This window comes from Populus trichocarpa, chromosome 3 (assembly GCF_000002775.5).
Source record: "Populus trichocarpa isolate Nisqually-1 chromosome 3, P.trichocarpa_v4.1, whole genome shotgun sequence".
Lineage (NCBI taxonomy): Eukaryota > Viridiplantae > Streptophyta > Magnoliopsida > Malpighiales > Salicaceae > Populus > Populus trichocarpa.
Genome location: NC_037287.2, coordinates 9,392,799 through 9,420,354, shown reverse-complemented (window position 1 = coordinate 9,420,354; position 27,556 = coordinate 9,392,799). Strand labels below are relative to the sequence as shown.

Below are 27,556 nucleotides of genomic sequence, written 5' to 3'. Positions count from 1 at the left end.
ACTAACAATTATATCTATGAATTCCAACAATTGCAGTGAAGAAGCAGAAAAATTCTTTGATTAACAATTATATCTATGAATTCTAATAAGGTTCATACAACATCTACTCTCCATTATGCTAAACTTCTCAAGAAAAGAAACTTATGACTATATATGAAGAGTTAACACTACAACTCAAAGAATCTTGCAGATAAAAGAAGATGGAAAGCCTAAAGAATGAACAAGTAGTACAAATAAAGAAGTATATTAGTACTTGATATCAGGATTTTGGACCAATAATCTGTCATGATCTACATAAGTTTGCAGTAACAGTTTCTTATAGGGAGAAGAATATGATAGCCTTTGTCACAAAGACATTTGCAATGTATCATCAAGCATTCCCCAGTTCTCTTGTCGTCACAGATTCTTCACAACCTGTCACTGCATCACTTTCCATCAAACCGACAGTCCACGTATCAAAATTTTGAATACATCCTAGGAAAAAAAATTCATCCCAGAGTTAAGGTCAATACAATAGCTAGGCAGACTGGAACATGTTACAATCTAACTTTGATTTTGATCCAAATTTTCATGGAAATGAACAAAGTGGAAAATTAAAGATAAATGGTTGTACCTTGATTGCATTAGTGCTCTCTAGTTCAGTGATTTTACCATCTTCTTCATGATTTTCATGCAGTGGCTCTTCGTCTGCAGGCATTATAATTTCATCCCAATATCCCACCACTGATTGATCTCCGTCATGTTGTTCCTCATTTTCTTCAGCCACTATTATTAAACACTAATTCCAAAATTTTCATTATAATTAGACCCAATTATCTTAGAGAACAATTAAAATTAACCCAAGAATCCAAAAAAGTAAAAAAAAAAAAAAAAAAAAAACTCATATATCTACTTCTCTATAAGTATTTCAGAAACCCATTTTAATACTTCAGTGTGAGCTTACAACCATCAAGCCTTTGACTGTTAAAGCAGTAAATAGAGGGACAATGATTTGTTCTTCTCCACGTAAGGATTTCAGGTGGACGATGCAGGGAGTAAAAACGAGACAGAAAAAACCAGAGGCGAGATAGAGAAAACAAAGCTTGGGAATAAATTCTTACCTTATTCTCGATAGGAAGCAAAACCAGAGGCGCTGAGAGAGTGGAGAGTGAAAAGTGGAGATTGGAGATAATTAAATTCAGAATTTCAGATCTTAAATATTCAGCAGACAATTAGTAAAAGTGGAGAGTAGAGAGTGGGAACAGGGGAAGGGGAAAAGGGGAACTGGGGAAGGGGAAAGGGGAAAGGGGAAAGGTGGAGGCGCTGCAGCTCTTTTATATTTCACGTGAAATCGGTCCGTGTTTAACGTTTTTTCCGAGTTGAACCGATTTTATGCGAGTTTGACCGGGTTTGACCGATTTTACTGGTTTTCGAGTTTTAAACCCAATTTTACATGTTTTATATGTTTTGACTCGTAAAATCGTGAGTCAAAACACAATTTTCATAACCTTGCAGATATCAATGATTAACTAAAAAAAAGTACGCTAAAATTATTCTCAATATCTTGCGCATTTGTGTATTACCTTATCATACATTCTTGTTAGCTTTAAAATTTTAAAGGAAAAATTTTTAAGATCCCGTAGTTAATTAGGTTGTTTTTTCATTTATTCTATATACTTTAAATAGTTTACATTCTGTATCAATATAAATTTTCAAATCCAATAAAATAACTAAATTATCTTTATATATATATTAAATTAAAAAAAACCAGTTTTCTCTCCTCGACTGACGATTCTCTCATATTCAGAAACTATTTTTTCTTATCTTCGACTCAATTTCTCTTTCTCCTCCATACAAACACAAAATCTTACCAAAATCAAAACCTCATTTTTTTTTTGTGTTTAGTTAATTTATTCTCTTTTCACTTGTGATGCGATTTTGTTTAGGTTCAAGTTGTAAATTAATTGTTCTTGTTTTTTTTAAAACCCTTAAAAAAACGTAAAATTAATTTTCATGATTTGTTGTTAATATAATCTTAGTGACCAAACCAATTACAACCAAGGTTCAACAGTTAATAAGAAACGAGATTCTCTCAACCATGCAGCTCAACAATTGAAAAGAGTACTCCAATGGCCACAGCAGAAAGATAAAAGGCCAGAAAAATTAAGGAAATCAATCGATCAGGGTTTGGTGGCTTCGAGCAAGATATATGCAGTAGTTCAGAGGAAACTCCAACCCCACTTCGTCGGCGATTTTCAAATGCTTCATCGCTTCCTAACAATAAGAGGATATTTTATGCCAGGAGTGATCAGTCCAGTCCTGCGGCCAAGAGAATGCTAGCCTCAGGGATAATGCATGGCGTTATGCGAGGCTTGCCACAACTCAACCATTAATCTTGTGGCCCTGCTTATGTGTCTTCTGCTGTTATGCTTTTGAGATTATTCCTGTTTTGTTTTGTTCTGTTCCCCAAAAAAAATTCAAAGCAAAGAGGAGAAAAGGTTGAAGGTGGTGGCTCGGTTTTGTTCTGTTCTTTTTATTATTTAATGGTGAAATTATAATATATATATTTTTTATTTATTTACGTGGGTGTCCGGGCCAGCTTGCGCGCACCACGACTAATCCCACGGTCCACTGAACACCCTGCAAACCCAGTGGGCATGTAAGGCACCGCGGGGGTGACAGGCGTGCACATGAGGACTCGAACCCAGGAGCAGCGGAAGAAGACAAGCCCCTCCCACCGCCAGGCCAAGACCCTCAGTGCTGAAATTATAATATTTAATATCTTTAGTCATTGAATAAAGAATAATGATAATCCTGTAAAAAATAAATTATTTTTTATTGATTTTGTTTTAGAAATGATATAAAATGTTACTTGCATTACATAGTTTGTTTTAAGGTGTAAACTATAATTTTTTAAACAATAGCGGGTAAATGAAAAACAAACTAAATTACAAGATGCTAAGTGTCATTTTTTCAAATTTTTATTTTACTATCAACAAATTTTATATTTTACACTTTTATATAACACAAGGATGATATTTAAACAGATCGAAATATAGAAAGTAAAATCTATAGCATTAATCGATGTTCAATGTTGTTTGATGTTGATTTCACTAACAAAGTTTAAATAAAATAGGAAAAAGTGGATTATAAATCCATATCCATAAAAAAATTTATTGATTTTCATATTCTTAATACAATACTAAAATTACAATATAATACCAATACTAAAACAAATTCTACCTCACCTATAATTAAGAAAAAAAAATCAATATTGGTAAAATTACTTTAAATAAAATTATTAATCTCTTAAAATCACACAACAAGAATATTGCATAATACTGACGGACATAACCAGAACTTTTAGATTTAGTGACAGAATTTTCTGTCGATATTTATACTCACAGTTTGTCAGCATGAATTTTCCTGACGACCTCATGGACGGAAATAATCCATTGAAAAAACTCTCATTGGTGATTTGTGGTCTATCAGTGAGTTTGTCGGTAATAATTTTACCGATGGATCTACTAATTGAAAACGCGTGCCAAAAAAGAAATTTTACCTGCTTCATTCCGTTAGTATTTCTATAAATGAATATAACATATCATCGATAGAAAAACTGTATGTCATTCCATCAATGATTGTTTTTGTTCGTCGGTATTTTTTTCGGTGAATTTGACATATAACTGTCAAACAAACCGTCTGTTATTCCATCGATGACTAAACAATGACAGTGACATTTGTAATAATTCTTTTCCAACTCTTTGAGATATACTGACGGACTTAGGCCGTCGGTAACCTCGTTAGTAATAATTTGGATTTTAAAAAAAAATCTATTAAACATAAATAGAAAATCATTGGAAGTTTCAATAATTCTTTTCCAACTCTCTAAAATATACAAACGAACTAAGTTCATCAATAACCCCATTAGTAATAATTTAAAAATATATATTTTAAAAAATCTATTAAATAGAAATAGAAAATAATTAAAATTAATTAAATTAATATAAAAATCAAATATTAATTGCATATTTAAACATTTATAAGTTCAAATACAATTAATCTAGAATAGAGTCACTTGAGGAGAAGGAGGAGGTAGGTCTTCGCTGGGACCGTGGGGAAAATAAAAGGGAGCACATATACCACCCATCTATGATCTCATCTCCATTATCAATTGATGGAGTTTGGCTTTCTTAGCACTGAGTCGTTCATAATCAGCAGCAAGATAGGTCGTTCGAGCTTGAACTCGCTGGTCTAAAATCGCCTCGAACTTTGGAGTTTGAGTGCTCAGAACCGATTGTGAGCATCCAACGATTGAAACACTCCAGGTCGTCCACAAGTTTTTGGCTGTAGTGGTAGAGAGATCGTACACTCGATTTCTATTGGGTCTACCAGATAATCCTACCTCCAACAACAAATTCAGATCGAGATTTAGATAGGTCGAAGGATCGTTATTGTATCTCTCCTTCAACTGGGTGTTATGTGTATCCTGAAAAAAAAGTAAGCAAATTCAAAAAAATAATAACTTAAGAAAAAAAGGGTTGAAAACCAACATACCACAAAATGCTAAGCTCGACTATCCACGGGCTGCTACACCCTTTTTTGACGGTCATCAATTTGCATGTGCGTTTCTACAAAAAGCTCCATCTAGTTTCGCTTGCGTCCAAGAACTGTAGCCTGCAAGAGAAAATTGTTGTTAGTTAAATATATTTATAAAAAACAACAAATAAAAAAATGGATGTAATTAAAAAAGAATTTTACCATCCGCTTCACATACGAAATGAACAGAACGGACCCGCTGGTGTGCGTGGTAACAAAACCGTGAACACGCTGGTTCTAATTCTCCGCACTTGAGTGTGATAGTCACATGAAATGTTTGGACATCATGTGCTGAATATATTTTGCCCATACGGTCTTCGAGATGTATAACAGTCTAAAATCCTTCCAAACCGCTAGCTCCTTCCACCCTAGAATCTCTTTTTTTTTTTGCATATTTTTTTGCTTTGTTTTGTGTCTTATACCAAAAACCACGCAACCTATATGGTACAAATGAATTATCTATTAGTAAATGAAAAATAAAACTGAATAAAAGGATTAAATTTTTTATTATCTTGATACGAATGTTTCCTAGTTGCAACGTGATTCTCTTAGCCTCTCCTTATAATAGCATAGTCAGCTCTATCCCATTCAAAATTTTCCTTGGAGTTAAAATTTGTAAAAGAAAATTTTCATTAATTAATAATAAACTAATCAAATTAACATAAAAAAATATTTAACTTAATACTAACCATAAACCTTTCGAACCATGCATCAATCATAAGTTTCCATTTAGGATGTTTGGAAACTTGACTTCATTGAAACAATAGAATTTTCATCGATGATGTTATGGTTCTGGCAGCCTCAATGTTTATAAACTTGAAATTGCTTTCATTAACTGAAATTAATTTTTCAAAAATTATTAACATGTCATTGTGAAGGGAAAACAAACTTACATTGAAATGTCGTTCTTCCACTAAGCCTAGTACTTTCAGGTAAATAGATCTCGTTGTGAAGGGACCCCCCCTCGACTTGCAACATCGTACTTGTTGAGCCCATGTCGAGCGTAGTTGCCTGTGTCTAAGGTGCTTGTTTTTGGTCGACACTTGATGACTCTTGGTTATCAGAAACACTGCTAGAAGAACTAGGTATCTACATAAATTAAAGGATTAAGATACCGTATACTATTTCTATTTTAAAAAAAAATTCAGCAACACCTTCCCTATATGGAAAACTACCCAAATTCTTAAACTTGCAAATACATGACAATTTAAATTCGGCTGCCACAAACCAACTGATTTTATTCAATTTGTTTCCTTGTCATTGAGCAAATAGTTCACTTAACTTGTACTCAACCTAGCTTTTAGATTGTTTTTTTTATTTTTTTTATTAATACATAAATTTATTATCAAGCAAACCTAATTATTGAATCTCTACTTTTTAACTAGGATTTTACTTTATAAATAGAAAAGCTTCTTTTCTATAATTAAGTTATATATAAAATTATTATCATAATAATATTATATTGTATATCATATAAAAATCAATCAAAATTTATAACTTTAACTTGTTATTGAAATTGAACTTATAATTATGAATATATAATAATCAATGATTATTAACCAAGAATATTTTAAATTCATTAATTTTAATAGAATATTATTAACTAATAATAATTAAAATCAATACTATAGATTTAATTGAATTTGAACAACAAAATTGATCAAATAAATCCAACTAAAATTAAAACAAATTGTTCTCATATTAAAAAAAAAATTCCAATAACAACATTCATACAATTATTAAGAATAAAAAAAAATTAAAAAAAATAATGCAAAAACAAAAAACACAAAAAAAGAAGAAAAAAGAAAAATCTTACCTTGATTTCGTTATGATTGAAACTGAGAAGCGAAAAAAAAAATTCGAATAGTATATTAATTAACAAAAAAAAAACAAAGAAGTTAGTAGAAGTAGAGAGGAGAAGAAATACTTACGCGTAGAGGAGAAGAGAAGAGAAAAGAAAGAGTTGAGGAGAGAAGGAGAGGGAGAATATAAAGAAAGAGAGGGACATTGGTGTTTATTTGCAGAAAAGGAAGAGAGAAGAAGAAGAATAGGAAGAGAGAAGATGAAAGCCATCATGTCTTTTATGATTTGAGGGATTATGGTCTTTTAATTTGGGGCTTTTTTACCAATGGTTTTACCGATAAAAAATTAAATATTAATATTTTTAATTTTTCCATATGTGTTTCCGTCTATAACATCTAATAAAATTTTTAATTTTATAAAAAAATTTCAAAACCCCTTCAAATATCACCTATAAGTTTTCATTTCATCGGTAAATTTGTATGTAACAACAGTGATTAAAAGTGACATAAAAAAGTGATTAGTCTCATTACTCTCTGCAATATACCGACAGACTTAATATGTCGGTTTTACCATATGAATTAAAACAGTGAACAATGTTATGTAGACGTGAATAGTTCTAATGCTTTCCGGAATATATTGACGGACTCAATCCATCGATCATACCGTATGTATACCCAAATAATTACCGACATCTTTCCTATCAGAAAATTAAAAATTAAAAATTAATATTTTTATTTTTCTGTCGGTGTCTCCATCTATAAAGTTTAATCAAAATTTTCAATTTAATAAAAAAATTTCAAAAACCCGCCAAATATTACCGATGTCTTTACGGTCAAAAATTTAAAAAATAAATATTTTAATATATTTGTCAGTTTCTTCGTTTGTAAAGTCTAATTGAAGTTATCAATTTAATAAAAAATTTCAGAAACTTGCCAACTATTTTTGTCAATGATACCATATGTAATGAACAATGAAATTGAGAGAGGAACAATTCCAATGCTCTCTGGAATGTACGGACGAACCTAATCCATTGGTGATACCCTCTATATTGAACACAATGAACAATACGATTGAGAGAGGAACAATTCCAATGCTTTCTGAAATATACTGACAGACTTAATCTGTCAGTGATACCCTCTATATTGAACATTATGAACAGTGCAATTGGGAGGTGAACAAATCTAATGCTCTATGGAATATGCCAACGACCTTAATCCGTCAGTGTATTTGTTTGTATTTTATAGTCCATTGGTTTTCCTATCGGTGTACAACAGTTTCTATTGCCAGATTATATCTATATTCCTTATTTATCCATCCTGCAAATACTTAAAATTACAGCAACACACATAACACAATAACACAATTTATGTGTAGAATATTAAAATCACATAAAATTAATGTTTCCTTGTCCTTTCATAATAAATTAACGTCATTGTCATTACATTAAAGTTAATTTTGTCCAAAAATATTACATTATAATTTATGGCATTACACATTCGTGTTGTGCAAATTAATTAGATTTGTCTTCTTCTTCTTCTTCTTCTTCAATTTGCCATCTCAATCACAATCTTCTACGTTGATTTCATCACTATCATCATCTTCATCGACTTATGTATGTCTGCTAGTTCTCAAAACATCATTTAACTCATCCACGTCAACATCAACCAAAGTATTCTCGGCAACGCAAAAAATTGAATTTTCTTTTAAGTCATTAGATAAAGCAACTCGATATGGATCAACTAACTCATCAAGTTGAAAGACATCATTTCCTATAATTAATTCATCATTTCTATCTTGAACAACCTAGACACAATCCCTGAGTTTGGTTTTTATTATAGATAACCAATTAACTCTTAAACGATCTTTTTTTAAGGAAGGGATATGTGTAATAAACTTGCTGGCATTACTTGACAAAAACAAAGACATTGTTGACATTGCGGAGTCTAGCCTTTATATTAATTTTGACCAAATCATGATAGAAATCTACTCTGATACCTCTGTCATTGGTATCATACCAATAGCATTTGAATAAAAAGACTATATTCTGTTCGCTATGATATTGCAATTCAATGACATCTTTTAACTTGCTATAGTAGTCAACTTCAAACTCGTTAGAAGTTGATCCCTTAACACAGACCTTACTGTTATATATCTTTCTACCTTGACCACACTCTTCAGTATGAAATACACGTCTATTGATAAAATACCTTTTATAGCACTTCACCTTTCTTTTAGGATCTATACTTAGTAAATTCAAAGTAACACTAACATTCTCTCCCAATTGATAAACCCGTTATATTATGCTATTAATATAAGCATGTAAAAACATAATTTATGATATGCATGCATATAACTTACAATAATATCAAAACAAGCCAGCATATAAAATAATCATATAATATATTTAAGTTTTCAAAAAAAGATACTTGTTGAAGAACTTTAAAATAGTGAAGCTTTTGTTATTGTCTATGATTAATTATTTATCTTTAAGACTTTATTGCTCATCTCTTGGTGTAAATGATGTTTGCAATAAACCTTCCAAGATTTCAACAACACCATCTTAATTTAGATATACTTCTAAACAAGGTATTTGAAGCAAAGTAAAAAGAGTATCTCTCAACAAAGTAAATCTAAGCTCTAGATTTAGAAAAAAAATCAAAATATAAAAAGAAAATAACATTAAAAATGAGGTGATTAAGAGCTTGTAAAAATCTAAAAAAATTTGTAGGAAACTCTTCCTTCACCCTCCCCCCCTTTAAGTGGATTTTAAATGCTAGAAAGTTAAAGAATTAATTCTGGTAATAATTAGAATTAATTCTCATAATTATCAACTTTTTATTAATCATCATAAATCAAGAATTTAACCCAAATGTTTTGGCTATAAATTTGAATTTTCGAGCTAAAAAACTGTTTAAATTTACAAAAATGCTTTTGAAATAGACTATTCAGGTGCTAACATTCATAGGCTGGACTTGACAAAACAATGAGTTAGAAAAAATAATTCTTCATAAACCAAGTCCAATTTCAATATTCAGTTGTCAAAAAATAATCTATTGCAATCCAAAATATTATTTTACAATAAACTCAAAATCAAACCCAAAGCCCGAGCATAACCTAAGTCAACATATGTATGTGAGTTTAAGTCTCAAGCCTACTTTACTTAATACTTCTCCCCTCTAAAAGCATGAATGTTTTTTTAGCTTGATTTTAACTTCTCAACTTCTTACTTTATAAATATAAAAAAAGTTTTATTTTATTTTTATATGGGATAAAGTTCTTTTAAAAGATTTTAGTTTTCACTAAAACATGTCAATTAAAAATTCTATGAGATTAATTTCTCATTCACTCATAATTTATTGAAATTATGTTAATATTTAATATTAAAAAGCTTATATTAAAACTTAAATTCCAATAAAATTTTAAACCGAAAAAAAATGAACCTCACTTTTAATTTATACTCAAATACACTCATTAGCCATTTTCTTTAAACAAAGTTTTCCAACAACGCATGCCCAACAACCTTCTTCTTGGCAGTATACAATTAATTATTGATTAAACTATTTTATACAGAGTACGGACAACTTACAAATTCCAACTTTCAATGGCTAAACTATGATTTCTTTGACTTGTCGGTATATAGCCCCACCTGTGTTTCATATGACAACGTGGTATCTATCGATGTAGTTGCAATTATAGAAAGAACAAAATCGTACTAGTTGCATGTGTCATCGTATTCGTATATAGAATGATTGCTAGCTCTTTGATTTGTATTTCACATCGAGTTATATATTTTCTATATATAAAAAAATTAGATATATCGGTTTTTTCAATATATTTTTTTATATAAAAAATTCTCAGTATAACTCATAAAATTAATTCAAACAGTTAATTAAATAAATCAATAATCATTGATGTAAAGAAAATAAAAAAAAGTTATTAACAATAACTAAAAACAAAATTGATTGAATAAAATAAAAGAAAAAAAATATTATGCAAGGTTGTACATGTTATAAATATTATCTAAAAATAAATATTTTTATTTTTAAAAATAAAGTTCATCTATACAAAACAAAAACACTTTATAAATGAATCAGAATAACTTATTAAATAAATTAATTACATACAAAACAATAAAAAAAAACATCTATTTAAAAAAGGGTTGCAAAACTTGTAGCCTAAGTCATATGAGACCGGGATAACATGATAGGAAAAAAAAAATAACTACAAAACCAATCTTTCTTAAAAAAATAAAAATAATGTCAAACAGTGAAATTAAAAAAAAATAAGCCAAAAAAAATGTTGACCTGTATTTACTTTTCAAACTCATGAACTAGGTCATTAGACTGGAAACATTATAAGTGAAAAAACTATGAAGCTCAATCCCTAGTAAATCAAATGTAGAAGAATTGAATTAGAAAAAAAAATCAATTACACAATAGGATTTAAAGTAAAAAATTATAATTAAAAGAATGATGGTAAAAATCAAAATAAAAAATGAATTAAAGGGAAGCCAATTTTTTTTTGTTGGAGGGTTATATTGAAATGAAAAATAACTTTAACAAAGGAAAAAAAATCAAAAGAATGAGGGCTAAATTGGAAAAAAATAATACACCATAAACTATGATTAAAAGATGAAATTAAAAACCAATAAAACTTTAACAAAAGAGCCAAGAAAAAAATAAATATCAAAAGAATAAGGAGCAAATTGAAAAAATAATTTATAACAAATTGTAATTAAAAGACTAAATTAAAAACAAACAAAACTTTCATTAAAAGGCCACATACAAAAACCAGAAATCACAAAAATAAGTACTGAAATTGAAATACTCAAAGAGGACCAACGTGTATTTTTTAGGGTAAGAGAGAAAAGAAGGAAAAAAAAAAGAGAAACGAACACCGATGCCAAACCACCCATTAGTGTCTATAACACGTCGAACCAAGAGGAAGAGGATATGATAATGTTTTCAACGACATAAAAGAAGACTAGGTTTGGCTACATAGAGGCGTCACACACACCATCCAAAAAGCACATGCGCCTCTCATGCACTTGCATGTGAAGATTACACGCCATTAGCTTTTCTGAATAAAAATTAATTATTTAACATAAAAAGACTAAAATACCCTCAATGAATCTAGAATTAACAAAAAAACCTATGTGAAAGGAAAAAAAAAAAACCCTTAAACATATGTTTTATTTTTTTTTGTTTCTCAGGGAAAAAGTGTGATTTTACTATATTCTAAAAAAAATAAAAAGACAGAAAAACTCTTGGTCTACAATTCTATTTTTTTTATCATAAGGATAAATAAATCATTTTACTGTTTAAAAAAATAGAAAAAACACATATACCCATGATAATCTTTTAATGACCAATGAGTCATTGAAAAAGACCAAATTACCTTCCACTCAATGACATCCAATTTATATATATATATATCAAAAAGCAAAAATATAATTTCACTGTAGCAATCAATAATAATATATATCTAGTGCTAGGGTAAAAACCCACGTCTTATTGTTTTTTTATAATAATTTGTTAACATCAATTCTTTTATTTATCCTTAATTTCATTATATTTCATATTTCATATTGTTAGCGTATTATTTTCATGTGTTTTTTGACAGCTCTATATCATTATCAGGGTGGTCATAGATTTTCAACTCTTAAAAAAATAAAATAACTCTTTAATCACTCTTAAAAAAATTGATTTAAGAAACACTATATTTAAATATATTATCTTTCTAATTACACCTATCACACTATCAAATAAAATCTTAGTTTCCGGTCTAGAATCTTTTACTGTAAAAGTCAGTCCCAAAATAGTAAGTACATTTACATTTGGATTCTTATAAATTAAACCTTTAGGATGCATACGAAAATGAGAAAATAAAAATGATAAATTCAAGAAGAATTTATATTTTGTATATTTTAATTTTATGATAATTTTTTTCTATATTTAAATAAAGTTATTTTTCCATATTTGAATAAAATTAAAATAACACAATACATCTAATAGAAAATATTAATTCTTATTGTGTTTCCTTTCTGCTTTTACTGTAGACAAAATTGTTCAATCAACATTGAAAGTTTTTTTTTTTATTTTAGTCATTGAATTTTAATTTTTATTTCAGTTTCATCCTGCCATGTGATGTTTTGATATTTCCTTCTCTTTGCATCTTCTTGATAATTCAAGGTTTTTGATGAAATTTCATAATTAAATTAAAGGCTAATTTTATTAAATAAGATTTAAATTTTTAATATTAAAAACAATTAGAAGAAGAAGCACCAAAATAACAACAACAAAAAAAGACAAAGGGCTTTTTTCTTCAAATTCACGTTAAAAAAAATAAATTATGTCTAAAATTCTTAATTTAGTCATTTTTGTCCCTTTAGTTTTAAGATTTCATGTTTAGATCCTAAACTTTATTTTCTCTCTTATTTTTTAGAGATAATAGAGAAAGTTGTCGAGAAATGAGGGAGAATAGAGAAAGTGGTCGGTTAACCATATTTTGATAACCAAAAAGCCAATCTTTATATCAATTGATTTCTCTTGATGAAAAAAGTATCATTAAGGTATTTTTCAACTTGTATCTTGTTAAAAAAAAAAGTAAATCTGGGCTTGATATTTTTTTTGTTTAATTTCACGTTTTGTTTATATTGACTTGAAGGTATTTTGAGGCCAAGAATGAATTATTGAGGTGATTAGGATATCATTTTAGGTTTTTAAAGGTAAAATCAATTATTGAAAATGAGTTTTTATTATCTCTGATCTTAATCATGACCTTTCAACCATTTTTAATTGTCTTAATCTTTACCAGTATACAACTCTTTCTTTGTGTGTGTTTGTGTGTGTGTGTGTGTTTTTCAAATAAAGCAGACACACATCATCTACCTTGTTAAACAAAGAAAGGATTCTCTCTTTTAGGTTCAAGCCTTGTGGTTGCTCATATGATGACTATTGGAGGCTTACATGGTCGTTAACTTCAGGGCCCGTGGGATTAGTCGAGGTGCGCGCAAGCTGACCTGAACACCCACGTTAAATTAAAAAAAAAAAACAAAAGAAGAAAGGATTCTTTCTATTTTAAATAGGACAAACACGTATCATCACCCTATTGAACAAAAGAAGGGAGGGAATTTAAGGGTAGGTGTGTGGGTCTGGCCTTGCAGACTCACTCCTGCCTAGACATATTTGTATTGGACTAGGTGTGTCGACCGATACATGCTGAGGCACTTGACCTCTTATTAGCTAATATTTTAGTTGTTTTTTGAATTTTTGTTAAATCTTAATTAAAAGACATTATCAATAAAATAATTTAAAATATTATTTCATTAAAAATCATTCAATTTTGGCTTTGTTTTTAAATAATATAATAGCAAATTTTTTTATAATATTAGCATTCATTTAGTTAATTATTATATATGAATCCAATATGCAATTTTTTTTACTTTGTTGTCATGAATACTAAGTGAGAATAAAATTTATATTTTTTTTATTACAAATCTTTTACTAAATTTTCTCAGACTAATCATTCCTTTTTCTCTTTAATATTAAGGCATGATTTTAATTATTTTTTTATTGAAACTTGCTTTACATATCATAATAAATATTTTTATTTAAAAAACAATGCTTATTATAAGAAAAACATGTTTTTGGTAACAAAATACATTAATAAGAAAATATAGTTTAAATTGAAGATATACATATATTTCTATTTATTTGAAGTTAAAAGTTTTACAGAAAAGCATTTTAATTTTTTTAGTTCTAGTTAAAAAATGCTCCTAATTAAGAATGTCTCGGTAAAAAAACACTGCATGTATATTAAAAATTATTCGCTTAATAATATATATATATATTAAAAATTTAAATCACAACTTTCTATACAAATATCCATTTTAATTATAAAAAAACTAAATAAAAATACATTTTTAAAACTACCATATAGTATCGAATGGGTAAATAACTAGTAAAATTTATAATATTATGAAAAAGCATGTCCTTTTTATGTTTGATCCTTCTCTTTAGAGTTCATTTGATGTTATAGTTGTAATTATTTTTCAAAATGTTTTTTATTTTAAAATATATTAAAATAATATTTTTTAAAATTTATTTTAGATATTAGTAGATCAAAATAATATAAAATCATTATTTTTTTAAAAAAATAAATAAATAGTATACTAAGGCTGTGTAGTCAGCCTATGCTTCTGTTCACAGGTAGTGGAGCTACAAGTTTTGCCTCAACAACCAAGTTCTTGGCAGTATGCTATAAAGTCTTGAAAAGTAAATGGCATTATGCACTGAAAATCTGAACTTCTTTCTGGTTGAAAGTGACTGCCATATCGACCACATGGAACATCTAATTCTTCTATCAGATCATACCTACCTGCTTAATGGATTTTAGTGAAATTCATGTTTTCTGGCTAATCAAGCTTTGCCAAATTTCCTTCCAAAAACAAGTCATAAGAACAAATCAGTTCAGTAAGTTCCATAGTTTTAAACCGGCCCAGCGGGTCAACCCGAGACCCGATCGATCCGGGGCTGGAACCGGGCCGGGTTAAAGAAAAAGCAGGAGAATGAAAAGCCCGGTGTGATCCGGTTGACCCGGCCAACCCGGGGCTGGAACCGGGCCGGGTTGAAGAAAAAACAGGAGAAGAAAAAGCTCGATGTGACCTGATGATCCGGTTAACCCAATAAGACCCGATCAAAAACCCGATTGCAACTTGTTCACTTTTATTTTTACTCTTTATAAGAAATATTGTGTGCTTAGTTATTTATTAAATACCGCTGGGTGAAATATAATATTGGAGATAATTAGCTTATGGCTTGTGACGTAATAAAAGTACTTGGCTTGATGAAGCGCATCTCTGTCTACAGACATATAATAGGTTAATTAATTATTGAATTATTTAATCATAAAATGGTCATAGATGAACATATCTTTTCGTTAATATAATCTATCAACTTTGGAGTTAGCAATGTATTATTTTATTTGAATTAATTTAATATCAAATAAAAAATCTCATTATTTAATCAATTAATTTGAGTTTGTATATGCAACATGCAGTACGAATGCGAATCATATATAAAATTAATAAATAATGAAATATTTCTTTAGAGTCTTCTTTATGAATTGTAAAAATAATAATAAAAAAAGTGGAGAGAGAAGTTGTGTAAAAATAAGGGAAATAAAAGAGTAATAAATATCTAATTAAATAAAAAAATTATTTGAAAAAAAAGAAGAGAGATTCGAACCATGCAGTGTAGGCGTGCCAGTGGCCCTGTTTCTAACTGGTAGCACAGGCATGCGCCACGGAAACCCAGACATGACTTCTAAAATAATGAATTAGAGATTGAAATGGATTAAAAAAAAACAAATAAGGATAAAAAATTAGGAATCAAATTAGTGAATGCATATAACATGGTAATATAAGGGTGAAATTCGAAATAATAAAAGTAAACAAACAATACTGAGTTAAACGGTGTGTATAATTGTGTGACACTGATGTTGTATAATAATACAAAAAACAAAGTATGAGAAATCTAATTATTAAGGCTCTGTTTAGGAACGCAGTGCAAACCATGTTTTTTAAATTTTTATTTTTTTTATTAAAAATATATTTTTAATGTTTTCATATCGTTTTGAATATCAATAATGATTTTTAAAAATGAAAAAAATTATTTTGATATATTTCTAAGCGAAAAACACTTTGAACCGCAACCGCTACCCCAAACAGGCCTTAAAGAATCTAAGGGATAAAAAGCACGGCCAATGGCACAGAACCCACCAACAATATCATGTCTTTTTCTCTGCCATAGAAATCTAAATGATGTAGATAAGCTTCCAGAAATTATAGAAATTGAAGGTTTTGAGCATCTAAATGAGAATCTGACACTCCTAGATGGGTATCTGACTAGGATAGATTACGTGGTTGGCATAACAAATGCATTTATGAACTAGTGGAACATGTTTAAGTCTTAGAGAAGGTTTGGTCACGTTAGGCCAAGTTAGCAACTTAAAACTACGATAACAGAAGATTTGATAATTGAATTGAATTCAAATTTTTTACTAATGATTTTATAGGCAATTTTCTTGTTGATAACCACTATGTTGCTTATTAGAGAATAATATAAATTATATCTTCGAATCTCACCTAACAGCTTAAGCTTTTATATCAAATGATTAATTGGCATGATATTAGAGCCTTGATGATCAAATAATCACAAGTTCAAATCAAAGCACCCTCATTATCTCTTCTAATTAATAGCTTTCACTTGAGTAGATATGTTAGAGAATAATATAAATCATCTTGGGACCTCATTTAACTGCTTAAATTTTTAGGTGAGATTGTACTTTGACTATGCTGATTGGACTGTTGGACCTTTTGGAATAATGTTTCCGGCCTGGTCATGCTCTAGTTTGAGCCAATTTTGTTATTTTTTCTATGTTTTTTCAGATTTATGTTTTACTTCCTTTTTTTTATTTTTGGATTTCTAGTTATTTTTTAGTAGGGGTAAAGTTTTTCGATCTATTTAAAGGTTATGTAAACCTCTTAAAAAAATCACCATCAAATATTTACATTTCATAGAATAAAATTATAAATTTAAAGTTTATATTTGTAATATTTTTTTTTTAAAAAAATTCTTGTGTTTTCTATGCTATTGATGTGTTATTAGATTCCTCTTACATCACTAAATGCAGCAGCAACTTTTTTTTTTCTTTTTTAAAGAAAAAACAAAAACAAAAAGAAAACACAAAGGTTGGATTTAGAGGGCAGCGATTGAGAGCAAGAGAGATAGTTGACTACTTGACTGTTAGTTGTGTTAACATTTGTATTTCTTACCAATAATTCAAATCATTAATTCCCCTGCATATTCCAACAATACAAAAGGTGTGTCCTATAAAAAGACTCATCACCTCTTCTGCTTGGATCACAGCTTCCACACAAATCACCCTTACCACTGTCAAAATGGAGCTTTCTACTTTTGCTGCCCTTTTGCTTGCTACCGTAGCCGTGATAACCCTCTTCCGCCACCTTACCCGTCCCAAACTCAACCTGCCACCAGGCCCCAAACCGTGGCCTATAATTGGAAACTTGAACCTCCTTACAGGGCCGCTCCCACACAGAAACATGCACGCCCTTGTCCAGAAGTACGGGCCAATTATGCAGCTCAAGTTTGGTTCATTTCCAGTTGTTGTGGGCTCTTCTGTAGAAATGGCCGAAGCGGTTCTCAAAACCAATGATGTCAAACTGGCTGATCGTCCCAAAATTGCTGCGGGAAAATACACCACGTATAACTACTCAAACATTACGTGGTCACAATACGGACCGTATTGGCGACAAGCACGTAAGATTTGCCTCATGGAAATTTTTAGTCCCAAACGTCTAGACCAATTTGAGACTGTCCGCGTACAAGAGTTGCATGCTCTCCTAAGAAAGCTATTCGTGTCAGCTGGCAAGCCCATCAATGCAAGAGATGAATTTTCAGATTTGAGTCTCAGTGTGATTAGTCGCCTGGTGTTGGGAAAGAACTACACAGTTAAAACTGGGAACCAAAAGCAGTACATGTCGCCAAAGGAGTTCAAGGAAATGATTGATGAGCTTTTCTTGCTTAATGGGGTGTTAGATATCGGAGACTCAATTCCGTGGCTCGCCTTCTTGGATTTGCAAGGCTATATTAAGAGAATGAAGGCCGTTGGCCAGTTGTTTGATGGGTTTCTTGAGTATACATTGAATGAGCATCAGCAGAGGAGAAAAGGAGTCAAGGACTATGTGCCTCAGGACATGATGGATATCCTGTTGCAGCTTTCTGATGATCCTAATCTTGAAGTCCAGCTCGACAGGACTGCAGTCAAGGCATTTACAATGGTATGTTCTATTCATTTCAATCAACATGTGAACAGTTCCGAATTGATTACACACGCTCAAATTAGTTTAAATGCTATGAATTCGTGAATATTTTTTTCCACTTCCTTTTCGGCAGGATTTGATCGCAGGTGGGACTGAGAGTTCTGCGGTGACAACAGAATGGGCCATGGCCGAGCTCTTGAAAAAGCCGGAGTATTTCAAGAGGGCAAACGAAGAGCTAGATCGAGTGATTGGAAGAGATAGGTGGATTGAAGAGAAAGACATTGTTAACTTGCCATTTATCAACGCAATTTGCAAGGAGACCATGCGTTTGCATCCCGTGTCACCCTTCCTAGTGCCGAGACTTGCTCGGGAAGACATCCAACTTGGTGGCTATGACATTCCCAAAGGCACCCGAGTCATGGTAAATGTATGGACCATTGGAAGGGATGCAAGCATATGGGAGAAGCCACACGAATTTTGCCCAGAGAGGTTCATTGGCAAGTCGATTGATGTCAAGGGTCACAATTTCGAGCTGTTGCCATTTGGAGCTGGGAGGAGGATGTGTGTTGGGTACAGTCTAGGACTCAAGGTGATTCAAGCAAGTGTGGCAAATCTTCTGCACGGGTTTAAATGGAAGTTGCCTGGTGATATGAAAACGGAGGAGTTGAACATGCAGGAGATTTTTGGCCTTTCCACTCCTAAGCAAATCGCTCTTGTTGCGGAACTTGAACCCAGACTTCCAGCTCACATGTACTCTATGTGATGATGATTATCCTACGGACCGCATTTGTAGGAAGTATGTTTTTGATATTGTGTTTGTTGGGTGTTTTATTAATTAGTGGTTTTCTATTAAAAAAAATGATGTCGTTTTTTATATATCTTTCAATGCCTTTCGCATTGAAAATAAAAAAATATATAAAAAAAGACATTTATCTTCAAAACGTTTTGAAAAAAGCACCCACAAATGCATTGTTAAAACCACACTAAAGTAATATATTTGGAGCTCTGTAATGCTTGTATTATGACGAAGTCATTGTGTCCACAACTTCGTTGGAAATTTACTTTTAAGGTGTTGTTTTTGTAATTCAAATAAAAGCATGTTACTTATTATCGACTTTTTGGTATCAGTTAAAATTCTTCTGAGGCAAATTCTTTTTTAGTTTGAAATTTTAAATTAAATTATATAAAAATTATTTTAATATTATCAATCAATTTGATAAGTTCAAAACAATCTAAATAAAATATGGTTTGACTTTAATGATAGTTTCTAAATGATATATATATATATATATATATTTATTTATTTTAATATAGGTATGATAACATATTAATTCGACCCGGACTCTACTACTTAATATACCAAACCCATAACCCAGCTCATGGACTTTATCGAATTTAATAACCATTTTTTAAAATTATTTTGTATTTAATTATAAAACTGAGCAATAACTAAATATCATGATGTTTGTTTGAGATTATAATAATTTCATGAAAATTCAATTTAAAATTAATTAAATATTGAAAACTGAAATTAAAAAAAATAAATATAAAAAGCTAATATAAAGATCAAAGGAAAGGGGAAATAATTAAACCATCACTTAAATTAAATATTTTTTTAAGAAAAAACTAAATGAATTTATTAAGAAATGAATTATTTTTTCAACACACAAATAACACAAAAGATATAAGTAAAAAAGAAACAATAATAAAAACATTACATAGTTTTTTAGTATATAGAACTACTAAATAATTTAATTAATATCCATATAAGCTCAAATATAATATAGTTAAAATAAAATAATTAAATTTATTTAATTTTAAAATAATTAAGGTTATTAACTATATAGTTAAATATTAGCTAATTACTATGTATAAAAATAAAAATGATTGAAGTTAGATAACTTTAATAGTCATTTTTTTTCTTTCAAATAAAATAAGTAGTCTTTGATCTAAAAAAAAAAGACCAAACATATTTTTATGTTTTTTTTAAGTAAAATCTAATATACCTTTAAAGTTTTATAAAAATCACTTCTCACTCTTAAAAGTTGAAGTTAAGTAGTTGGTCTTTAAAATTAAAGGCCAAACATGTTAGAAAAACTAGAAAAATAAATCTTTTATCTGATTTTATAAAAATTAGTTTTTCGTAGTAAACATTTTTTTTATATATTTTCCTTTAAAGCAAAATTATAAAAACTAGAAAGTGGACATAAAGGTCTTTATGACATAATCAATAATTCACTTCATTTTTAATTAGATATTTCTCTAACTTTTTAAGAGGTTATTACTTCTTTAGTAGCCTAACACATATACTAGCTACTTGCTTATGCATTTATAAAACGAGACTACTCAAGTTGCATTATATACTCATCATCAATACTTCACAGAATTCATTATAATAAGAGTTTTTGCTTATAGAACTAAATTTCTTATTCAATAGAACATAATAAGGATAGTGTATTAGCAAGAATGCTAGACCATAAAGAAACTATTATATTCTATTTAAGTTGGCCTAGCCTTTTTTTAAGATTCCATATTTTGGGATGTTATATTTATTATAATGTCATTCTTATTTTCGATATTTCGAAGAAACAAATCTTGATTGAACTCATTTACCTAATGGATACAATCAGCTTATGAAAAACTGCATATAAGTTCGATGTATTTTTATCTTCAAGGAATAATCCAACCTTCTTGTTTTACTAGTTAAATGCTATTAATGAAAATAGTAATTCATTATTCTTAACAATAGGGTCTAGAGACTTCTTGGTTCACCATGTTATTTCTCTAGGTTTACATACAACTACATTAATTTTAGTAAAAGATGTTTTAGATGTGTGTGGTTCTAATTTAATGCTAGATAAAAAGGATTTTGGTTATAGTTTTCTTTGTCATGGTTTAGGACAAGGCAATACTTATGATTTTTCAACTTGAGACACATTTTATTTGGTGGTTTTCTAAATGTTAAATATCATTGGATGAGTTATTTATTTATTGTCATTGGAAGCACATAATACTATGGTAAGGTAACGTTTCATAATTTAATAAATCTTCTACTTATTTAATGGAATAGTTAAGAGATTATTGGCACATATATTGGTTCATATTTAGACATTTTTGAAAAACTAGATTTATGTTTTAATTTCTTGGCACATATATTGGCAAGAATTGATTGAAACTTTAGCATGGGCTTATGAACACATATTTTGGGCTAATTTGATTTGATGGAGAGATAAACTGGTAGCTCTTTTCAATGTGCAATCAAGATTGGTTTAATTAGCCCATATTTTTATAGGTTATTTCTCCACTTATATGACTTTCTGGATTGCCTTTACATCGAACAAATTTAGTTAATTCTTTTAAGTATTGTATTTGCGAGAATATCATATCTTTCGATGAAAAATGTTATCTTATATATTTCCACATCTAGGATCTAACTTGTATCAATGATACTAATAGGAAAAGTTTGATTCAATGGGAGAAAAAGAGGTAAAAATTGGAATAAAAATATCATTTAATTCATCGATCTTGGAAAAACAAATAGGCAAAGTTCTGTCATGGGTGATAAATGGGAAATGCATTGGAAGTTATAATCCTCACCCTCACCATGAAATAGTGTACTAACATGCCTTCACCGACATTGTTTTTTAATTGAAAGATTAAGAGCGCTTTGAGCTATCCGGACACATACTTCTTTCAAATGTTAATGTATGTTTGTTTTTAGGGAAACAAGATCAAATTGGTAAAGATTCCAAAATTTCATTCATTTTCCTAGTCATTTTTATGATCATCGATCACAAAGAAGCCTTATTAACATTCTATATAAATATGTTATTCTATTTGTACAATTCAGGTATCAACTTCAAAAGAAACTTGTTTAAAACTACCAAGATATGCCTTATTTGCAAGATGGAGGATCTATTGATAAGGTCTTCAACCTATTAGGACTTCCTTCATGAATGAATGTAGGAAGAATATTTCAATACTTACTTGGGTTAGCAGAAAGTCTGCTATATATACATTATCGTGTAACACCTTTTGATGAGAGATATGAATAATAGGCTTCGAGAAAACTAGTATTTTCTGAATTTTATGAAGTAGGTAAGTAAACAGCAAATCCGTAGGTATTTGAACTTGAATGCCCGGAAAAAAATAGAATTTTTGATGGAAGAATGTGAGATCCTTTAAGCAGCCTATTATAATAGGAAAGCCTAATATCTTAAAATTAATTCATCAAGTTAGATAAAATACATGAATGTTGTAATGGGTATTTTGCCCATGTTACATAACTTCTTAGAGGAAAGGACTAACAACGGGGACAACACATAGAAGAAATAGAGGTTTGGGATCTAGAGGGATTTGACATTTCTTATATTTACAAGACATGCTTACTTGTAAATCTAGTCATATTAGATCTTACTGAGAAGTGCTTGATACTAAAATTAGTAGACGAACAATACCTAAACCCGAATACACTCTAGAATCTTTTTAATTGCTCGGTCAAAAATTATAATCTTTGGCTTTGGAATCAAAACATTTCTATATATTCAAGAAAAATAAATGGATTAATATGAAAGGGTTTTAATCAAAATGAATTAGAATTTTTCTTTTTATGATTGATCAACTCTGAATTGTATCTGTTTCTCCTCAACAAATAAATGCTTAGACTAATAAAATCCTACCTAATGAAAAGATTGTTGGAGAGGTTACAAAACCCTATACTTTACATTAGAAAACTAATAAAAATAAAAATGATGGACTATTTTATTAAAGAGTTTTTAAGCCTATAAACAATGGAATTTATTCTTGTGAAATTATTGGGAAATCATAGATGAAAAAGAAAAACCAAAATTTTATGAACAAATTAAAAAAACTAGACACAGCTACTGTTTCAATGAATAATTCTCCACACTTTTCATTGATAAATATTGTGTGCTATATATACAGTAGTAGGAAAGTTAGTTTAGGAAACATATAAATGGTAATGCTAAAACTATGCTTCTACAATATACAGCTGCAGAATTCAAGTTTGGAATCAGCTCTAAATATAACGTGAATGGCAGAATCTTTTTTTTTTGTTACATATTCTTTGTTTTGATTTGAGCAGATTCTTTGCAAGTTTCCCTGATACGCCCCCGCAAGATTGAGCTTCCATCCGCAAAACCAATCTTGTTACGTAACACAGTCGTTCGTTGTTTGGACAGTAACTTAGTTAACAAATCAGCTAGTTTGTCTTGTGTGTGTACATGTCTGACCTGAAGACTTCCTTGTTGCACTAAATCACACACAAAGTGAAGATCAATTTGAATATGTTTCATGCGCGAGTGGTTTACTGGATAGAAGTTGAGGTGTGTGGCTCCAAAATTGTCACATAGCAGCAAAGGAGATTCTTGGATTGGAAATGTCAGTTCTTTGAAAAGAGTGGACAACCACATTGTTTCTAAGGCCGCATTGGCCAGTGCTCGGTATTCAGCCTCCGTTGTGGATCGTGCAACTACTCTTTGTTTCTTGGATGTCTACAAAATGGGATTAGTTCCTAAAAAACTGATGTATGCAGACGTCAACGTGCGACCATCCACATTCCCAGCCTAATCAGCATCAGAGTATGTTTTTAAAACTAAAGGTCCAGCTTTGTGAATCTGAACACTATAGAAAATGGTTTGTTTTAAGTATTGCAGAAGCCGTTTGGTTGTGTCCAGTGAGTTGCAATAGGCTCGTGCATAAATTGAGAGAGTTTGTTGACAACGAATGATATATCTGGTTGTGTCAAAGAGAGATATTGAAGGCCGTCCATAATTCGACGAAATTTTATGCTGTCCGCAGCAACGATGCCATCAACCAGTTGAAGTGACTGTGTTGTGGACAGAGACGTGGAGATGTCTTTTGCACCACTCATGTTGGTATTAGCTAGAAGCTCACGAACATATTTGTGTTGTGTGAGGAATAAGTCTGCCCTAGTAGGAATTACCTCAACACCCAAGAAGAAGTGAAGAGAGCCCATGTCCTTGAGAGAAAACATGTCTCCTAGCTGCTGAATGAAAATGGTCACAAGAGTTGGATTATTCCCTGTTATGACAAGATCATCAACATAAACCAGTAAGTAGCAGAGATTGGAGCCATTGCTGTAAATGAATAGAGAAGAGTTTGCCTTAGAGTTGTGAAATCCTATCTGAAGGATAGCAGTTTTGAGTGTTGTGTACCAAGCTCTAGGTGCTTGTTTAAGGCCATAAATGACCTTGTTCAACCTTCAAACATGGTTAGATTTGGACAAATCTCTGAACCCCGGAGGCTGCATCATGAAAACAATTTCAGTTAATGCATCATTAAGAAAGGCATTGTTGACATCCATTTGACGTAAGTCCCATCCACTCATGACTACAACAGATAATACAACTCTTATAGTTGCTGGTTTTACTACAGGGCTGAACGTTTCCTTATAGTCAACCCCTGGACGTTGATGGAAACCTTTAGCAACTAGGCGGACTTTGAATCTATTGACAGAGCCATCTGCATTCCTTTTTACCTGAAAGATCCACTTGCAACCCACGGGTGCACAGTTGGAAGGTAATGGCACTAAATCCCATGTTCCATGTTTCATTAGGGTAGTGAGTTCATTTGACATAGCCTCACGCCAGTGAGGTTGAGTAATGGCTTGGCTCACACAGGTTCGTTCTATGGTCTGGGGAAGAGGGTGTTTGGACACTGTGAATTTGTTTAGGTTTGAAGAGTTGGTTCATCGAGCGTGTGGTCATGGTGTGTGTGCGATGAGGAGGATTGATGGATGGGATAAGATTGGAAACAATGGAATTTGGGAGAGGAGGAGTTGAACTAATGTGCAGATCAGTAGGTTGAATAGGAGAATGTGGTTCCAAATTTAAAGAGGACACATGAGTGCTGAAATTACCCAGGGAGGATACAACAATGACAAGGGAGCCTTCTAGAGGCAATGATGAGGCTTGTGTTGTGGAGACCATTGATGATGGCACAACGATCTGCGGGGGACCAAATAAAGGGGAATGACTTGGTGATTGGCTTGACTGACCAGGTTGGACATGGAAGACAAGAGTTGTGATGAGGTGCAGTGATGTTGATTTTCATCAAACAACATATGGTGAGAGATAAAAAAATTTCGTAAATGAGGGTCAAAACATTTGTAGGCATTTTGAGTTGATGAATAACCAAGAAAAATGCATGCTTTGGATTTTGGTTGCATTTTATTTGAATTATAGGGTCGTGTGAGGGGATAACAAATGCATCCAAATTTTTTAAATTTTAAATAACTTGGGGTTTGGCCAAAAAGGGCTTCAAAAGGGGATTTGTGTTGTAGGAGTGGTGTGGGTTGTCGGTTTATGAGGTAAGAAGCTGTTTGAAAAGCATAGGGCCAGTACGAGAAGTCAAGATTTGCATCTTGAAGTAGTGTAAGGCTCGTTTCCACGATGTGACAGTGATGACGTTCTGAAATGCCATTTTGTTGGTGGGTGTATGGAGCAGTAGTATAATGGGTTATGCCATGATGTAAGAAATAAGATTTTAAGGCAATAAACTCACCTCCATTGTCGGAGTAGAGTGTTTTGATCAGTTTTTAAAAGCGGGTTTCAACAAACTTTTTGAAATATGAAAAAATATTAGAAACACCGGATTTAGTTGCCATTGGATAAAACCAAATGTATTTTATATAGTGATCCATAAAAATAAGGTAGTATTGTGATCCATCAATTCCAGTATAGCTAGCTGGACCCCACACATCTGTGTAAATAAGTTCAAGAGGTTCATGGCTTTGAAGACTGGTGCCACGAAAGGGTTGTTGATGTGTTTTATTAATGGAACATGAATGACATAAATATGAAAAATGTTTTTGCGATGAAATAGGAAGAGAAAAATTCTTAACAAGATGATGGACAATTTTAAGGGAAGGATGCCCAAGACGCTTATGTCATCCATCAATGGAAGTCCGTTCATGCACATTAGCAACCTTTTGGGGGTGTCACCATTGAATCCGGAAAGATATAGATGCCATTGTTACATGCTCCTTTTAGTAGAATCGCCCTCGTGATCTCGCCCTTCACAAAAAAATAAAAAGGATGAAGTTCAACAAAAACATTATTTTGTTTGGTGAAATGATGAACAAATATTAAATTTTTACGAAGATTTGGAACATAAAGGGTATCACGGAGTATAAAGTTTTGATGGGTAGATTGTAAATTCAAAGAGCCAATATGTGAGACTGCTAAACCCGAACCATCACCGAGTATTATTTCATCAGTTCCATCATATTCGGAATGGACAGATAAATTAGAAAGATCACCCGTGATATTATGTGAAGCGGCCAAATCAATAACCAATTGTTGTTCTTCCCAGTAGAGGTTGTAGCACAATTGATAGAGACATTTTGTGGATGAAACTGAGGACAAGACTTTGCAATGTGGCCAAATTGGTCACGGATTTGGCATTTGGGCTGATAGTGCATATTGAAATTGTTGGGTCTGTCAGAATTATTATTGAAATGACGTCCATCACGTTGGGCTCCACTGAAGTTTCTGCCGGTACTGGGACCTTGAGACCCTCGGGGGTTGTCGTTTGGTTTGAGGGACCACTATTGAATCCCTCTATACATAGAATGCTTTGTCTTTGTGTAGTTGGCGGAAGCTACCAGTTGTTGTGTTGTTGTTTCAAGCGCCTCAGGTATGCCTTGTGTCCCACCAGCAGTTCATGCAGCTCCTCAAATGCCAGTGGTGATTCTCGGGCTCGAATAGGCGCTACAATCTCCTGAAATTCTGAACCTAAACCATTCAATACATAAAATGTTAGGTCATCATCTGAAATTAAGTGATCAATAATGGCTATTTCATCAGCTAGGGTCTTCACAGCGTGGAGGTATTCTGTGATTGACCGATGTCCACGCTGGATTAAAGTGAGTTCCTCCTTTAACTGCATAGCACGAGTTCTTGATCGGCTAGCATATAGATTTTTTAGCTTTTTCCAAGCTTCATGAGATGTCTTTGCCGTAGCAATGAGTGGTGTGATTGAAGGTGATGTGGAGGCTAGAATGACACTCAGGATAAGTTTGTCCTGTCGGACCCAATAGAGCTTGCAGAGCTCATCAGTGGTAGTGCCAGAGGAGGAGGGACACAAAAGTGTGCCTTCGACATAGTCGAGTAAATCATAACCAATAAGGAGAGCTTCAAATTGAGCATGCCATTGAGGAAAGGTGGAGGGGGTTAATTTTTCATTAATTTGTGCTGTGATATTGAAAGCAATGATTGGTTTGTCTATTGTAGAAGAGGGTTGGGTATTGAGGGTGAAGTTTGGGTTTAGATCGGAGGATGATAACAT

At 31.4% G+C, this 27,556-nt stretch overlaps 2 protein-coding genes and 1 long non-coding RNA gene across 4 annotated transcripts; 1 reads left to right on the top strand and 2 right to left on the bottom strand.

The window, feature by feature from the left end:
• Positions 1-124: 124 nt before the first annotated feature.
• Positions 125-1,224, bottom strand: LOC127905142 (uncharacterized). Of its 2 annotated transcripts, none has more exons than XR_008058874.1 (3): positions 1,101-1,224; positions 614-778; positions 125-474 (listed from the first exon to the last, which is right to left on the bottom strand). It is a non-coding gene; the product is annotated as an uncharacterized LOC127905142 (long non-coding RNA). The 2 variants fall into 2 exon arrangements; XR_008058875.1 differs by having other exon boundaries at positions 614-765; positions 1,101-1,204.
• Positions 1,225-17,298: 16,074 nt separating this feature from the next.
• On the top strand, positions 17,299-19,340 carry LOC7471660 (trimethyltridecatetraene synthase). Its single transcript, XM_002303351.4, has 2 exons — positions 17,299-18,244; positions 18,360-19,340. Exons 1-2 carry the CDS (start codon positions 17,345-17,347, stop codon positions 18,987-18,989), a joined length of 1,530 nt encoding a protein of 509 aa, XP_002303387.2. The 5' UTR covers positions 17,299-17,344; the 3' UTR covers positions 18,990-19,340.
• A 7,529-nt stretch (positions 19,341-26,869) lies between these two features.
• On the bottom strand, positions 26,870-27,556 carry LOC112326998 (uncharacterized). The gene has a single exon (XM_024598119.1). It carries the CDS (start codon positions 27,554-27,556, stop codon positions 26,870-26,872), a length of 687 nt encoding a protein of 228 aa, XP_024453887.1.

Coding starts and splice junctions, on each gene's coding strand:
- LOC7471660 (XM_002303351.4), top strand. CDS start 17,345: ATGGAGCTTTCTACTTTTGCTGCCCTTTTGCTTGCTACCGTAGCCGTG. Junction 18,245..18,359: donor CAGTCAAGGCATTTACAATG/GTATGTTCTATT, acceptor CCTTTTCGGCAG/GATTTGATCGCAGGTGGGAC.
- LOC112326998 (XM_024598119.1), bottom strand. CDS start 27,556: ATGTTATCATCCTCCGATCTAAACCCAAACTTCACCCTCAATACCCAA.